This window comes from Gymnogyps californianus, chromosome 12 (genome assembly GCF_018139145.2).
Source record: "Gymnogyps californianus isolate 813 chromosome 12, ASM1813914v2, whole genome shotgun sequence".
NCBI lineage: Eukaryota > Metazoa > Chordata > Aves > Accipitriformes > Cathartidae > Gymnogyps > Gymnogyps californianus.
The window spans coordinates 1258753-1275875 of record NC_059482.1 but is presented as its reverse complement, the minus strand read 5'-3'; the positions used below and the strand labels follow the sequence as shown (position 1 = coordinate 1275875).

Sequence of the window (17123 nt, the reverse complement as noted above, 5' to 3'; positions counted from 1 at the left end):
TTTCCCTTTATCCAATAAATGGATAAATGTTATTCCTAACAAGAGTCGAGCAGAAGTGTATAAATCTGAGCCAAGGAAAAGCTGGTAGGAAAGACCTGGGAAATTCTATTTAGCTACATTTTAAAGGATAAAGGTGACAGGCCACATAGGCATACACTAACATAGGTCTTAAACTCAGCACTGGGTCAGTCAATGTAAGTCCATCGAAAATAGATCTTGTCGGTCCGACGTGATATTTTTATATTCCAGATTAGCTGATAATACCCTGATGTGCTGCTTAGGCTTCTGCAAGGCATTGGAATGGATCCTGCCAGGTATGCTGCCTGATTTAACAAAACCAATACAAAAATCCCCAAGGACAAATTGAAAATGGAAAGATTTGATGTAACAGCGGAAGGCCAATAGTCAGCCGGTGAACGTGTTGATTCACATTCACCCCAAAGAGCAATCCGCGCTCGTTCAAGACTTAGCAGTGACCTGGAAGGAGACAGACGCTGCCCGGAAAACCAGCGAGCTTGGGGATGGCTGCCTCGCGCGGAGGGTGAGCCGCTGCCACGGGGCGGTCTGGGTTGCCAGTAAGATCGATGCGAGGTTGTGTAGGGGGAAGCAAACCGGGCAGGAACGCTGGATGTTGGGCTGCAGCATCGCACCCGGGCAGGGGCGGACGGCGACACCGCCGGGTAAAGGTCCAGCGCGTTCCTCTCGGGCGTCGGTGGGATGGCTCGTCTGCGTTTGGCACTGTCGCTGCAGTGGATGAATGCCATGACTATGCCGTTGGCTTCTAAAAAGCCAGAGGAATGCCATGTAAATGATTAAAAGCTTGGAAAACATTGTTTGCGGTGAGAGACTTGAGCTCAGTCTAGCTTATCACAGGGAAGGTTACAAAATCGTAGCGTGGAGGTGCTTGCACGCGGAGTAGAAACTTTATCAAAGGGCTTTTTGATCGAGAGGACGGTGGTCTAAAAAAGGCCGCTAGTTAAAGCTAGAGCAGCTCAGGCTGGAAAGAGGTACTTTGTCACATTTATCACGAAGTCAGGAACCACAAAAACAGTTTAGTGAGGTTTATGGCGGATTCTCTATCAACGGAAACTTTTAAAGCTGGAAGGCACGTGTTGGCTAAAGCGTCGTCTTCCTGCCTCGGGTTAGTTCGGGGAAGTGTAGGGCCCGCTACAGAAGTCAGCGGGTTTGATTCCAGGAGCGTCGGGTTAGCCTGAGGAACGGGGCTGGTGTGTCCATGCCCGGTGTGACGGTGGAAATGTCTCTCTCTTCTCCACAGGCATCACTTTTACCTGGATTTTGACATTCTTTTTCTTTTTTTTTTTTTTTTTAAATACCATTTTCCTGGCACTCTCTACATTCAGTTGCATTTTGGCTGCTCTAAATAACTTTCACCATCATCAGATCTTGTCCCTTTGCTAGTTACCGTTGGGAAAACTGCCTGTCAATCCCCGTTTGTTCCAGAGCCTTTTTGTTGTTGCTGCTGTTTCCTTTTAACCGATTGACTGCCCGGGGGAGACCTTCAGTCTTGTTCCAGGGCTTCTTAGAGCTGGTAAGGGCCTTGTCCAATGCCTTGTGGAAACCCATGCAGCCTCTGCCAAACAGCAGTCCCTTTTCTGCGCGCGTGCCGGCTCCCTCAAAGATCTCGAGGCGCTTGAGCTGCGTTTACAGAAGCCACATCAAAATCTTCCCACTTCTCCATTAATGACGAGCTTAGAACAGCGGCGGTGCGCCCAGCACGGGTATCGGTTTTACCGGTCTGTCCTCCTGCAGATCCTTCCCGCAGCTCTCTGCCCACCGCAGCCGGGGCTGCCTCGAAGGACGGCATGTACGTGATGGCGGCAGGCTGGCCCGAGCCCGGTGCTCGCCCAGCACCGAGCTCCCCTGCCCGCAGCCTTCCTCCGGCCGGGTGGCGGGGGCCAGCCCGCCTCTCCTCATTCCTTTCTTCTTTTCTTCTTCTGGCTGGCTGAAGGATGGGTCCCACAGGTGTGAAACTGCTCAGACAACAAAGGAGGCATTAACAGAGCTTGTTTACCCGTTTTATTTGAGGATTAAAAAAGACAATTCCAAACCTCTGTCCTTACGCTGAACTTCTCGCGCAGCAAATGGTTGTTGCCAGGTCCCCCGCACAATGCAGGCACTGTCTCAGCTCTCACCCTGCAAGAAAACTCTCTCGGTGAAATTAAAGCTGGGCGTGTGTGCTTTGCTTCCTTCAGGTGCTCTGGAGAAGGAGTTGAGTGAAGAACTGTAAACACGAGCACGGAGGCAGCTTCCACGGTTAATGTAAGCGTACTACGGCTGCCTCGGGAACGCCAGCAGAACTGTGCTGGTCTCTTCGGCCTCTCCACGAACCCAAATTCCTTGACAAAGCAGAACGTAACTGTTAATTGGGTCGACGGTTCGTGGAGGATGGGGAGGAGGTCTGAGCACGTTCCTGGTTTTGCTGAAATGAGCTGATCAAGGGAAGGAATAGCGAGGGAAGGAGACGCAGAGTTCTCTGTGCCTCCAGGGCTGGACCTGGGAGCCTTGGCTGCCGGCCCGGGAGGGCGCGGGCAGGGGGCGGTTGGGCAGCGCTCTGCTCCGAGGCAGGAGCACCCAGGAAATGCTGTTTCTTGTATCCGGAGACCGCCTGCCCAGCGAGACGTGCTGGGTCGTGCATTTGCTGCATTCAATAAAGGCGTACAACAAGCGAGCGCATGATTCTGTCTTCCAACAGGCACAAAACATTCAGTTACTCCGTCCCTGTGCGAAGGCGCTGCTCCACTGCCAGCCTGGGTGGCCGCCTGTTTTATGGGGCTTGACTATCCAGTGTTTGTTGTATTTTACAAACCTGAAAAGCTCCCATCGCCCGTATCTGAGGCACAGGATCGCTGCTGCGCCTCAATGGGATTTGTAATCAGACAAAATGATTTGGGGGGGGAGTATTCAGCAGCTGCTTGCTGTTTCCCGGAACAATCCTCCCACTCCGCTGAAGTCTGTGTGGGGAAAACCGGTATTAACAGTGCTGCGTCGGTGTACGGTAACTGAAGCGGCAAATTGAACTCTTGAAAATTGCTCTGTGCAGATGTAGCGCAGTTTGAGCAGGAAAATTTTGGTCCTGACAATTGCTCTGCTGAAAACTAATTGTTAAAGCTAAGAAAATGGTGAGCTATGGCAGACGCAGGATTCGTCTGGCTGTCGGTAGGAGAAAAATCTTTCAGTTGGCATCAGTTAAAGCTGAGCCTGCGCCAAAGACGATCTGCAGAGCGCTGTAACCAAGCCATACAATTGTTCTTGCAAGGTGTGGGGAAAGCAGCAGTCTGGGGATAAGCACTGTGCAAGCAACGCAGCTCAGATTTTTGGGGGTGAGTGGGGTCTTCTACAGAATTCAGTCCCTAGTGATCTAAACGGGGATCGTTGTTAAGCTCACGGTGATTAAGCGTTACGCAATCATTCTCCTCCCGTTCTACAATGGCTTAGTTGTAATGAAGATCTCTGTGACCAGCTGATGGATTCACATTGCCAAGCGCTGTCTTGCTTTTCCAGTTTTGAGGACGTCGGCTCTCGGATCAGTGGTTGCTGATTCTGGACAACATTTCACACTGTAATTATAATGGGACTTCTAACGATCGCAGCAGGGGAGCTGCGAGGGCTCCCTACGTAATCCTGATCAGTTCCAGTTACCTCTCAGGACGTGGGATGAGCAAGTGGCAAAGAAGCTACGGAAGCGAGTTTTGTCGGAGAAGAAGCCGTGAGGCGTGTGACGGTGACAGCAGTGCCATCTCTTGCCTTCGGCGGGAGCTTTGGCAGCAGAGCATCGCCTTGTGCCACCGGGAGCTCAGCCACGCTCCGGCAGCGCACGGGACTCTTCACCGCAGGAAGAGCGCGTAGGAGGGTTGTTTTCAATGGAAAGATGAAACGCAGACCGTGAAATACCTCTCTTATTTACATGTATACTTATAAAAGCATATAACGTCCCACTCGCACGGCTGTCAGCAGAATCTGGCTCTGACAAATTTGCCTAATTGTGGCTCTCACGGTAGTTGCAGCAGCCTCAGGGAAGCGGTACCTGGTCAGATCCTCCCAGGAGGGAGCAAGAGATCAGCAAGGCAGCTAACCAGCAGCCGCTGACTTGGTAAAAGGGGACGGAAAAGTCAGTGGGAACTGTCTGCTTCGGTCCTGGCTTTTAGCTGAAATAACGTAGGGAAAGAAGGCCGTTAACGGAGTTGGAAGTGGCGGTTTTGGGTCGGGGGGGAGTGGGCACTTTGTAACCGGTGCTGAATAATGCATGAAACCCACCGTGCATCCCTCGCGGGGTCCTGGGTGTTAAAACCGTTCTGTGGTCTGGGAAGCAGATACTGCGGTCCCAGGACAGGGCATCCTCGGTGTGCCTGTAGGAGAGGAAAAACTGATTCGCAATATGAAGGAAGGTTGGGAATTATCTTCTTGGCAAGCACTATTTCACTGGAAACTTTATTTATCTTTGCTCAAGAGGAATTGGATCCAAAATCCACAGAAATAAAGAGAAGACTTCTGAACTGCTTTTAAATCTGCTTCCAACTACTGCGGGGTCAATACCAAGCACGGTCTCGCTTCTCCAAGCATCGAGGAGAATTTGCAGGGTGTCCGAGAGAGGTGATCAAAAATTAGGGGAGTCCAAATGCTCCGGTGCCTCTCGTTAGTCCCACGTCTCAGCCTTGGCTCTGTACGCAGTTGTACATTGCCCTTCGCTGGTGAAGGGGACGCTGAGATCGTTCGGGGAGAGGGAGGGAAGTCACCCCGGCGCCCGTGGCGAAGGAGGAGGTGACACGACAATCAGCCTGTTGGTCTGCCTGCGCCGTCCCGTCTTGACTTCTAATGAAGCTAGCTATCGTTTACGCTTTGATTGCTCCCAATCAGTAGATCTCCAATTAGTGTCGCATTTCTCTTCCCCTCCAAAGACTATTTTTACATTAAAGAGCATTTTTTGATACTTCCTCGAAAGAAGCATCAGCTGGAGAAGCAAGTGCTTTAAAACACCCCGAAGGCCGTGCTTGGTTCGTCTCTGTCCTCCCAACCCCGTCCCCAGCAGCTGCTGCAGCACCGGGCGTCCGGGCCAGAGCCACCGCTGCCGTCACACCGTGCCGTCTTCACGTGCCATTCACCCCTGTCTCTGCATATTCACGGGCAGTATCTTCTCTCCCTTCTCTACTGATTTGAAGCATAAATATGCTTTATTATTTTTAGCATAAATACCACCCTGCGCTGGTTTCCAAGCCGTACCCAGAGCTCCGGAGAGGAAACCAGTCCGCAGGTGCTGGCTTTGGTTCCAGCTGAGACGGGGCATCGGGGAAGGGAGAAAGAGGAGAGAAAACATGAGTGCAATTCCTGTTCTCGGAGGGGGACAGGATCACTGTTGCTGCCCAAAACACTGCTCCTTTTCCAGGAACATTTCATGCCGGCCGCAGGGAGATACACGCTTGGGAACGCGAGCAGCCCTCCCGCTAGATGATCTGTTGAGCCGTGGGTACTCCCGGTAAAGCAGTTTGGAAAACATGCCCGACTCGGGAGCATTCGTGCCGGGACGCGCCACGCCGCCCAGCATCGCCGGCCGAGCACCGCTGCTGCGGAGGGGAAGCAGCTCTGGGTGCAGAAGACGCCGGTACAGGGAGGAGGCTGCCGCTCTCTGCGCCTCCGGACGGGTCCTGGCCGCCGGGTCCGCAGTGCCTGCACGGCTTCTTGCGGGAACGGGATTGTTATCTCGGAGCCAAATTCCCCGCATGGGTGCAGCAGCCCAGGAGCCGGCGGGACGTGCCCCGGCCGGGCCCCGCAGCACCCGGGCTGAAGGCCAGCTTTTGTGGGGATGCTCAGGCACCGCAGAGCCAGCAATGCCCGAGAAAAGCCGTGCAATTTCTGATGGGGCTTCTGCCTCTGGGGAGGGAGGAAAAGCTGCAGCTCCTGGCCCCGGGAAGGACAGTACTGTCGCTCACCTGTGAGCACGCCCAATATATTGAGTATTCTTCTAGGGGTAAAAATACCCCTTACGCAGTGTTAAGCTGACCTAAATATAAAATAGTTACATTTTTAAAGAGGAAAAAAGTTACAGAGTTCTGCGGTGGAAATGGATACAGATATTTTCTACAATTAAATATAAACACAAAAGGGTAAACACTGCAGCTTTAAAAGCACCGTCTAATAGCATCGACAAGACAGCTGCCTTAGTACTATTGCACCTTGAACACTGGGTCTTGCCTAATGATCTCAGTACTTGCGGGATGGGGAAAATAAGGGACACAGCCAGCTTGTGTTTGCACATCACGGCTGCCGCTCTGGAGGCAATGATGGGGGTGCTGCTGTGGCTTTATTCCTGGGATTGAATGGGAAGACTCATTTCTTTAATGGGTTTTAAGTGGCCTCTTTCTTTTCTCTTTTTAAAACCCTTACGAATCAGCCAAATATTCAGGAAACCAGTAAATCGTGCATGCCAGCTTCTAGTCCTTAAAACCGAACCTTGCCCAGCCGTCAGCCACGCAGGCTGGGATCCCCCGTCGTCCCGTTCCCCGTCTCCAGCACGGGGATATCGAGGTGCTGACGCCTCGTGCCCGCAGTAGCCGCCGTGCGGCAATCCTGACGGCTCCCAGCCACCCCGTGCCTCCATCACGAGGATGAAGTTAACACCGGTGTCACACGCTCGGTGTTGTCTCTTCTCCAGGGACACCGCTAACAGAAATTACTATAAAACAAGTTTCCTGCCAACCTCAGCAGCTCTAATGAGTCAGGAAGCAGTAATCTGGGAATAGGGGAACTGTTGACAGAGCCTAATTATTTTCTGACAGTCTTTCTAACACAGTTAGAAAATAAAACACCTACATAGGCTTCGAAATTGCAAATAGGGTTAGCAATATTACGCATGCACCTGCTAATTTATCCCCACGATCCTGGTTTAGACCCCTTCCCCCTCACACCTGCTGCTCTCCAACCGCTTATGCAGGGAGAGGAACTTCATTATAAAAAGAGAAAATACCTTAATTACACAGAACACGTAACTTTTAATGGGAAGTCTCCTCTTTCAGTGTCTGGCAGTTAATCGGTTAGGATTTTTGTGTAATTTAGTTACATTTATTCCATATACTACAATTGCAAAATGCAGACGCGCACAGAACGCGTTGCCGCATTTCAGAGACTCGTTGAGGTGCCATCTCGGCCGCGTCCCCGGCCATGCGATGCTGCTCCTCGGTTCATTCAGATCCCTGACCGGAGCCGGACGAGGCTCACCCTCCGCCTGCCGAGCAGCGGCCACCAGCGCACGTCCCAGGGAAAAACGCGTGAAAAAGAGCAGATGCGGATGGGGATCCTGCCCCGGGAGCCTGTCCCAGGCTTTGGGGATCGGCAGTTCCCCAACCCCGGACTCCAAAGGCAGAATCCCAAGCGGAGGCCATCTTTTTCTAAATCTCCGCTGCGGTGACTGGAAAAACCCACGATAGCTGCGTACCACCCCCAGCTGCAGTCCCTCCCGCTCCTAAACGGGGCGCAGATTTCCTTTACTGTGTTATTTCAACTTCCACTGTTTGTGTAACTTCCACAGTCAGGATCCTGCTCGCTGTTTCCACCACAAGCACGGCTGGGAGTTTGCCCTTTCGGGACATTAAAGGTTTTGCCCATCAGCCAAAGTGACATTTGAAAAGGATCTACAGAGCTTGTTTGAAGAATCCCCCAGCAAATGTGCCTAGACCTGGCATTGAAACTGGATGTTTATCCAAAGCGAAAGGCACAAAATGTTCGAAACTCATAAAAGTAAAGAAAAATGCACGACAAGCTCAGTGGTCATTCATCTAGCATACAAGCCTCTCCAGCTTCCAGTTTTGCCTTGAACAGCTAGAGCCCAGCACCAGCCGTGGGGCCGGAGGACGCAGTCCCACGCTGACTCTTGGGGTCTGGTACCAAAGAGCTGGGCCGTGCCGGACACGGGGTGATCTTCAGCCACCCCCACGAGTAGCTGGTATGAATCCCTCTGACACTGTCCCCTAATTTTCCTGGACAGGGAACACAAGCTGGGTTTAATTTGCTGTCCACGCAGCAGGGCAACACGGCGCGATGTGAAGCGTGTGACCTGGGGCTGGTGAGAACAGCCAGGAGAAAGATTTGATTGAACATTGTAGTTGCTCTTGTAGCTTAAGCCTCACCCGGATCTTGGGCAAGTCAAGGGAGGTTGGAGGCTAAGTTCCTGATGAGATTCATTGGTAAAGGTAAACCTCTCTCTTGCCTTGCTTTATCAGGTTCATCCTGTCGATGTGAAAATTTTCTCTGTCTTGGGAAGTGTAAGCAGCTTTCCTTTCCCTGGGTAACAGGTACCAGACCTATCATCACCAGCAACTGTTTGGTGCTGGGCTTCTCCAGACAGCCTAAAAAGTCCTCTGCGATTCAGGCATGTCCACAAGAAGTAACAAAGTAAGTAAAAAAAAAAATCCTGCAAGTCCTCCCCGCTGCTATCCACCAGCAATCTGAGGCACGGCACAATTAACGTGCTCCTCCGTGGCATCCCCTGGCCAACGCAATCAGCATGGTGTGTGCCACAGGGTGCTCCGCCGTGTGCTCCAGCCGCTGCCTGCTGCAGCCGCAAGGCCTTTCACTGGTGCTCCCGGGGCAGGAGCAGCTGGAACTGAACGTTATTTTTCATGTGTTGCCATCAGACACCACCCAGAATAGCCGTTTGTCTTCAGGTTTGTCAAAGGCATGGGAGTGGCGTCAGCCGGTAGGCTGGACGGGTGGTCGCTCAGCAGCCCTGCTTAATGCGACATCTTTTATTGCCTTCACGTAAATCTGTATCCCAGGTCAGCGTGTCAATGTTGGGTCCATGCAATGTCCCGAATGTCCTCCTGCGCGCCGGCTTGGGAAGTGTTTCCGTTCACCCACCTGTGCCTCAGCTTTTTGCTTCTCTGTCCCTTTCAACATATCTTGTAACTCAAGCTGGATTTCAAAATGGTAAGATAAGGAGGTACAGTCCCACCTTCCCCGGCAGCACCTCTGCTGCGTGCTCCACACAGCTTTTTCATGTGCTGGGGTCCACAGCAGGAGTTTATGGCTCCAACTGGACTCCAACAAACCTTGTACTTGTGTTTTGCTGGCCTGTCTCGGTGCAGTTATTTCCCTGAGTCCCACTGCTAGGCACTGCTCCATGCTGTGCCCTGGACTAATCGTATTTAGTCATTAAAAAGTCTAATTGTATGGGGCTGCCCTCTCCTCCCAAAGAGCAGATTATCTATTCTTTCTTCAAATTTGGCCTTTGCCCATCGCCTCCCTCTCTCCGGCGATAACGCGTGGCTCTCGGAGTGCCCGGGAGCGCTGAGGGCCTGTCTCCAAGCATGTCATCCCCGGCCTCTCTCCTCTCCAGCTGTGACCATGACCTTGCTTTAGAAGTTTACCCCAGGCTGGGTAAGCCATAGGTGGGGACTGAACAGTCAGGCTGTTCCTGCCTCGCTCCACAGAGGATCGGGACTCCTTTTTTCTCCATTTTTACCCTCGTTCCGTGTTGTCATTCGTGCTCTACCAGCTCTGCCCTTCCCGGGACTCTGCAAAGCTCTTCACAGCCAAAAGCCCTCCATAAGCCAAGTGGCTTCAGACACGGCCGGATGGGACCTGCGAGCTTTTGTGGCAACACCTGCAAGAGGCGGTCGTGCCTTGCTGCTTGCTCTTGTGACTTTAGCCAAACCCAGAGACATTTCCCCCGGTTTCGGGCGTGCGGTCGGTCCTGGGGACGCACCGTCACTCGGGAGCTCTGCCTGCCAGTGGCATTCCCACCGCTCCGCGTCCTGCTCGGGCACGCCTGCCTCGGGAAGCCCAGGATAATGCCTGGGTGGCTGCAGGACCACTGGGCAGCAGAAGCTGGCTCCAGACACGAACGCAGCTTGCCTTGCTCGGGCAGAGGCACTCAGCTTGGGTCTCGACCGTAAGGAGAGTGTTCTCGTGCCACTTGTGACTGTATTGGCAATTAAACCAGTCGCTGGCCGCGGGGTGACCTGTCCCTGCTCCAGCGTGAGTCCTTCGCAGTCACGTAGCTGCTGCTGCTGTGCTGGTAGCATCTGGGATTTCGGCGCTGTCCAGTCTTGCTGGCCAGCGATGAATTCCTTTGCCTCCCAAAAGCAGTGGAGTTACCTGCTCCATCCCTGATTGCTCCGTCTCTCATCACTCCCCTTTCAGGAGTTAGATCTGTTTTTCTTCTCTGCCACAGACCATCTGTTCGTAGCACCTTCTCAGAAAGCCTTTGTCTCCCCCGTTACTTAGACAGGAGGTGATTATAGCATGGTCTTACATTTTTTTCCCCAGATGCTTCCCAAATGGTTTGATTTTGTAGTGCCAGCGTAGGAGTAGCTCTCTCCCTTTTCTCAAGGGAAAGGCATTCCTCCCTCGCCGGGCAGGGCAACCCTCGCCTGGCACAGATGAATTCACCTTCCCTCCCAGGGCTGGCAGGTACGTGATTGCCAAAGGGGGGATCTCTCCCTTCAGCTCTTCTGAGTACGACTGCTCCACAGCTTTTTTTCCCGCTCTCTAAACTTCCCACCACAAAAATAATTGCCAGTTGTTCAGTAAATTTATCAGCTAATCCTTTTAATTCCACGGTCATATAATCTGAGCCTGCCAATTTGCACAGTGCTGTGTATATTCAGCTCTCCTCTTTTCTCCTGCACGCTCTGACAGCTATACAAGGCCCCTGTGCAGTTCAGCTAAATAATGCCTTTAGACTCGCGCTTTGAAATTCTTCCCTTCTTGGATTTATAGCTGGCGTTTTACCTTATTTCAATCACTTAGCATTGCTATGTTTGGCAAATTGCTTTGCTGATTTTCGTACCCTCAGGTAGCCTAACAGTTCAGGCGGGCTGTGGTCCTGCAGTCACGCTGAGCTGAGCTGAGCTGAGCTGAGCTGAGCTGAGCTGGGTGTGGGTAGGCTGCCCTGAGCAAGTCTCACCTCTCCACAACCTGAGCAGAACGGACTCCAGCTGGGAAACCGATCCCACCGCAAAACAACCTCACGAAAAAAAAGTATTAGCTTTAGACAGACTGCTTTATTCACACCACTCACCACGGGACTGACGGGGCTCTAGTGCTGGGCATGGGAGGGGGTGAAGTATGCGGTGTAGGGCACAACCACCTCTTGCCATGGCAGCTTCCAGTAACATCGGGTTACAGTGACAGTCTCCCAGTTGCCGCTGCAGCGACGTGGTGACGCAGCTGTGGCTGTCACCGGGCTGCCTCTGCCCCATCGCCCGCCTCTACGCCCGCTGCGTCGGCTTCGGCGTCCACCTGGACATTTTGCTGAGGGGCTTCCATGCATGCACTTGTTGGAAAACCAGTGGAGCCAGCGCAAATGGCATGAGGACGTGGCCAGGGCAGGACAGGGCCGCGGGGTCCGGCAGGAGAAGCATTTTGTGCTGCAGCAGCAGCGGGTGGTGGGAGCAGGAGCGCTCCTCCCTTACAGCTGTAGTAACCACGAAATCGGCGCGGCAGCAGCACCCGGCACGCTGAACTCGGTCAGCGCTGGTCTGTGGTTCACGAGGGGGGGTGGTGGTACAGCTCGTCAGCTGCTAGGAGCTAAATTTGTCAGGTCACACAAGGAGATGTGCTGGAAAACACATCAGAACACCTTGCAGCCCAGCTTCCACCTCTGCCATACGAACCGTGCCTCGCTGCCACAGGAGGGTACCCAGGGACAGCAACTGGGGTTTCATTTTTCACTTTAATTGGTCAGATAAAGAAAAAGCCCAAGATTCGGCACAGGAGGGACCGAGTGCCATTTTCAAACCATGCGGAAAAGCGGTGCTGGTATCTCCTGGCAGAGCTCGTTCACACGCTGCTGTTTCAACAGGCAGCGGTGATCCTCGCAGCTTTGCTGCCTGCAGTTCCCAGCTATTTCTTATTCCTTGTGCATGGGAACGATTCAATGTCTTTTCAGGACAACAAACGAGTGGCAGCTAAACAACAAACAGCTAAATGCAGCGTGTGAGTGCCCTGTGTGATACACAACGCTTACTGCGCCCGTGATCCTCCACTAAGGACCCCCAAAGGACCCCCAGCTTACCCACATCGGCCATCCCTCCCCTTTTCCAAAGCAGCGTGCTGCCCACCCCGGCTTCCCACTGCCGCCAGTCGGGAGCTGCGCTTGTTCTCAGGGTGTCAGCCGCTTTCGGAGAGTACACGTACCATCTCTTCACCCCTATGGACAGCTCAAGGCACACACAGCTTCTCAGCAGCTAGCAGACCACAAAACCGTCCATGAAATGATTCAGCTGTAATTCCAGGTCTGCCTCGCGTTGCTTCCCTTTGCTCCATTAACAAAAGGATTTTTTTGCTCTGGTAACATTTCCAGAATCAGCTCTCGGAAGGACTGCTCTCTGGGCGCCCCTCATCTCCTATCAGAGAGGGATTTTTTTGCCCAAGTCGGGCACACAGAACTCGGCAGCGGCACACCGCCCTCTGAAAGTTGGTAACCCCTCCTTGCCATTGCCCTAACTTAAGAAACTGCGAAGCAGACAGCCGGGTTGCCAGAAGGAAATGTTACCTGTCGGCTGAATGATAGCGTAGTGATTACAGCAAAACCCTTTGGAAGATTTTTAACTCGGGAGGATACTCATGCGTGGCTTGAAGCAAATGAACAACGTCCTCACGTGATGCCGTCTGCCCGCTCCACTTGGCACAAGAGCTACGAGAGCAGAGGAAAAGGCCTGCGCAAGCTCCGGGCACAGGCAGCGGAGAAACTTGCTTGGCAGTTCTGGAAGGCAGAAGCACAGCTCTGCTGGCAGCAGCAAACAGCCGGGGATGTGTCCAGGCGGCCTCGACGGCCTATTCCGAGCAAAACGCATGAGTGCCGCCCTTGTCCTGCACGGCAGGACGCAAGCGGCCAGAACTGTTCCCAGGGATGACTGTACTTGCTGTGAGAGAAGGAAAAACACCTTGCTTTGCCTGCACTTCAGCCTCAGAAATGCTCTGCTCTGTAGACATGATAAAAATAACACACTTAATAACAATTGTGTTTTTTGCACTGTATTGGTGAATGCCGCTGAGCACCCTGAAACAGCACCAGAATCACAGCGAGCCGTAACGAGCGCTCGCTGGGGAAAAGGGCGGCCGCATCCAGGCTGTAACCGCCCAGGGAAGGGTTCTGCAGCCCTCCGCACTCGAGGCAGGCACACCTCGGGTGGCACGCATGCCTCGGGCGGCACGCACACCTCGGGCAGGGGGCTGGTTGCCAGGCACGGCCCCGGTGTGGTGGCCTCTGCACGGCGGGACGTGTTTCCCTGCTCCCCAGGGCACACGCTGGCTGCGTTAGCAGGCGACAAGGTGACTCCCTAAAGAAAAGGCGGAGAGCCTTGCTGGGCAAATCCTTACACACCCGAGCACGAGTTGGTGCAAAACTGTAATGGGTGAGTACGTGAGAGGGGCATAAATAGGAGGTACGGTAGGGTAGACGGTGACAGAAAAGGATGTTATGAGTCTAGATACAAATGAGCCCTTGGCCAGTGCTGAAATCTGTAGGCGTACTCCACGGCTCGAGCACCGTGCCCTCTTGAAACACCACAAATGACGATGAAGTCAGGCAGAGGAGAGGAAAAGCCAGCACAGCTCCGGGGGATTAAAGCAGTACGTCTGGGATGAAAGAGATACCCGACTTCAAATAAAACCCAACGCGTACCCCGCAGTTGCCATCGTTCTTCCGCAGGGCTGTGCAACTGGGATGCCATGCACGTGGCACGCCACACCGACTCCACCAGCACCGGCTCGGCGCCCTGCTTGTGTGGGTAACACGGTGGAACAAAACCCCGGCGCTCGAAGCACCGAAGCAACAGTGCCGCGAGTGCAGGAGCGCGGTCAGACGGCTGGTAAAGACACTGGGGAGGCTGCCCCACGGCGACTGACCGACCGTGGACGGCGTTCAAGGCGTCTCCAGAAACCCTCCCGTGCACCGCTGTCCTGGCTGGTGGGGCACAGCGAGCTTCTGGAAGCTGCCGAGCGTTTTTGGAGAGCGATTTCGCCGGGATCCGAGCACGGACTGGCATGGGAACTGGCTGCGGGAGGGCCGGGAGCCAACCTTTCGGTGACACAGTCCCCGCGGGGAAACCGGACCCTCTGCCAAGCCGGAGGTATGCGCCAGCTGTTCACAGCTCCTTCCTCCTCCATTTTTCACAGCTTAAGCATTTGCTCAGCACCTCCATCCACTCACACGGCAGGCCCTCTCGCTTTCCGATCCCTTCCCCATTTCCAAAGCAGATTTTTATCAGCTTGGAAAAGTGGTTTTAAATCTGTGCGGGTAACCTTTCCTTACCTCCTCCCCCTTCTTACACCTTCTTAGTCAGGGAAAGGGGCTCCCAGATTCCCTCACCTCCTGAACTTTTTAGTACTCATGTTCTCCAGGTTACCCAGATCTAGGGTACTTGTTTTAAGGTGTACGCCATCTTTGTTTCACTTAATTAAAAAGCACTGCTGACACTCTTTCCACATTTCCATTTTGTTTGCTTGGATATATCTGCTTCTTTATTTGGGACAATATAAATCAGGAGTTTCTTTGGACCACCAACCCTCTGCATCGCAAGCTGCAATGGCAGGGCACCGAGGGCGGCCAAGCCCTGGCAGGCTGCAGCGGACGGAGGCGTGATGGCTGCTGCCCCAGAACCACAGCCGGCTCCCCGACACCGTGTGCCCCTCGCCTCTTCCCACACCAGGCGAAGAAGGCAGCGCCGAGCACTTGCCCACAACAGCGCAGGGGCTGCTGCTGCACCCCGCCTGGGACGCGGCCGGTTTCCTTCGGGGAGAGCAGCCCTGCAGCCCCGGCGGGAAAATGTTTTCCCTCAGGCCTTCGGGGCCTCCTCCGCAGCCGCCAGCCAGGACCCCCGCAGCCACCCCTCAGCCTCCACACGCACACACCCCAACCTGCGGCCGCCAGAGCCGAGGAGGGGGGGCACCCGGTGCCGTCCCCGCCGCCGGGCTCCCCTCAGCGCCGAGGGCTCCCTGAGGGGCCGCCGTGTCCGCCTCCCCCCCCCGCCCCGTTCTAGACGCTTCCGCGCCCCCCGCCACCGCGGCGGCTCTTCCGCCCGGCGGCCCCCCGCCCTCCGCCTGCCCGCCGCGCTCCTCCTCCTCCCGCATGCGCGGTGCTGCTCTGGCGGCGGCGGTCGGGGGAGAGCGGCGGCGGGCCCCTCCGCGCAGGCGCGCAGGGCCCGGCCGGTGGGCTGTTCCGTCGTCGCGTCTCCCCGCCCGCCGGGGCGCATGCGCGGAACGCCGGCGCTGGGGTTCCTTGTCTGCGCCCCCTCCCCGGCGCCCGCGCAGGCGCAGAGCGGTAACGGAGGGGGCGGTCGGGCGCGTTCCGTTGGCAGCAGCCGGTTCCTGTCAGCGGCGGCGGGTGGCGGTGCCCGGTCCCGACGGCGAGCGGAGCCCCCGGCCTGGCCCGACCCGGTCCGATTCGCGGCCCCGACGTGCGGAGCGCCGCGCTCTCGCCTGCCGGTGTCTCCCCTCCCCACCCCGGGGCGGCGGAGGCAGCAGCGCCCCCCTCCCGGCCCGGCCCCCTCCTCCCGCCGCTCCCCTCGCCCCTGCCGGGCCGCGGAGCTGCGATGCCCTCGGACTTCATCTCTCTGCTCAGCGCCGACCTCGACCTCGAGTCCCCCAAGTCCCTCTACTCCAAGGGTGAGTGTGGCACCGGGCCGGGGAGGCGGGGCCGCGGGCGGGGGGGGGAACACCGCCGTGCCCGCGCCGTTAACCGTCGCTAACGGCCGGCCCTGCCGCCCGGGCCCGCGCGTCGGGCCGCCCCCCCTTCTCTTCCTCCTCCTTCTCCTGGGGCCGGCGGGGAGCTTCGCCCGCCCCGAGGGCCCCCCCCCCCCTCGCCCCGCCGCCGCCACCGCCGGCCTGCGGGCCGCGCCGGGATGCTCGGCCGCCGGCGCCCCGCCGCGAGGGGCCCCGCGGTCCGTGCTGGGGCTGAGCCCGGCTCCCCCGGCCGCATTCCTGGCCCGGCCGCGGCAGCCTCAAGAATGTGTCCCGACAGGTTCCTGCGCTCGGGGCCCGGCGGCGGCCCCCGCGGGAGCGGCGCGGCGGCGAGGGGCTGCGCGGCCGCGCCGCAAGGTTCCTTCCCTGTCTCCCTACCGGTACCGGGCCGGGAATGCGGTCGCGGCCCCGCTAGCCGGCCTGTTTACCTCGCCGTTTGGCGGCGCATCCGCAGGGATGCGGGCCGAGCCCCGACGGTGCCCGGGGGGGGGGGGGGGAGGCGGACGCTTCGGCCTGGAGTTGGGAGCGCGAAGTAACGGGGCACGGGGAATACGGGCGGCTCGAGATTTCCCGAAAGCTGCTCATTAAGTTTCTCGGAAAAGGGTTTCCGTGGAACAAGCGGCCTCGGAGAGGACGTGAACATTCTGATTTGGGTTGGAAACTGGCAAAGAGCCCGGGAAGTGGAGGGCTGGTTTTCGGCACGGCGGTGGGTTACGGTACCGGGGAGGGGGGGGGCGATGTTCAGACCATCTCCGGGCCTTAACCCCGTGCGTGGGGGTCTGGGGGAGGTAAACCGGCGTCACTGGTACGCGGGAAGCCGAGACCGAGAGAGAATGTAGGGAATGCTCCAAGTAAACGAACTGAACGCCTGTTTTCATAATATCTGAATTTTAGTTTTGACAAGCGCACGGTAAGAAGGATATGTACGTTAGGACAAGCGTTACGTACTACACGAGTCCTTAACTCGTTTTCTCTTTATTTAGACCACTTGAAAGGCACTACTAGTAGTTTGTTAAACACATCTGCCCACAGTACAGCTGGCAGGTGGGAGCAATTTTGGGGGTGTATGACAAAAGAAACGGAAAGTCTTTTATTGCCGTGAAGGTAGCTAATCAGAATTTAATATTGTCACAGGAAAGATTAAACTTTTTTAGTATTTTTGGAACTGCTTATAATACGCTCATTAACTCTAAGTTGTGTGTCGTTAGTGGTGAAGCTAAAAGAAATAAAAAGACTTTAGCGAGTCAAAGCACATCTTTAAAGCTCTCAAACTGCTCTAAGTCAGTCTCACTGTTTAAAGATCTTAAAGTTATCACCAGTGTATAATAGTTTGTAAATTTTTTTCAAATTTTTTTAAAGATGTTACTACAGGGGTTTAAGGTTCTCCTGTTATCTAACACATATGTATTCCAATTGGTTTCGGTTCT

General features: G+C 55.3%; 1 protein-coding gene across 1 annotated transcript in view; it reads left to right on the top strand.

Annotated features, from left to right (window-relative positions):
- The first annotated feature begins 15423 nt into the window (after window positions 1–15423).
- Window positions 15424–17123, top strand: part of NFAT5 (nuclear factor of activated T cells 5) — a 70494-nt gene continuing 68794 nt past the window's right edge. The window contains exon 1 of the mRNA XM_050903984.1: window positions 15424–15621. Within this exon, the coding sequence (XP_050759941.1) occupies window positions 15549–15621 (73 nt within the window). The 5' untranslated portion in view covers window positions 15424–15548. The remainder of the gene's footprint in view (window positions 15622–17123) is intronic.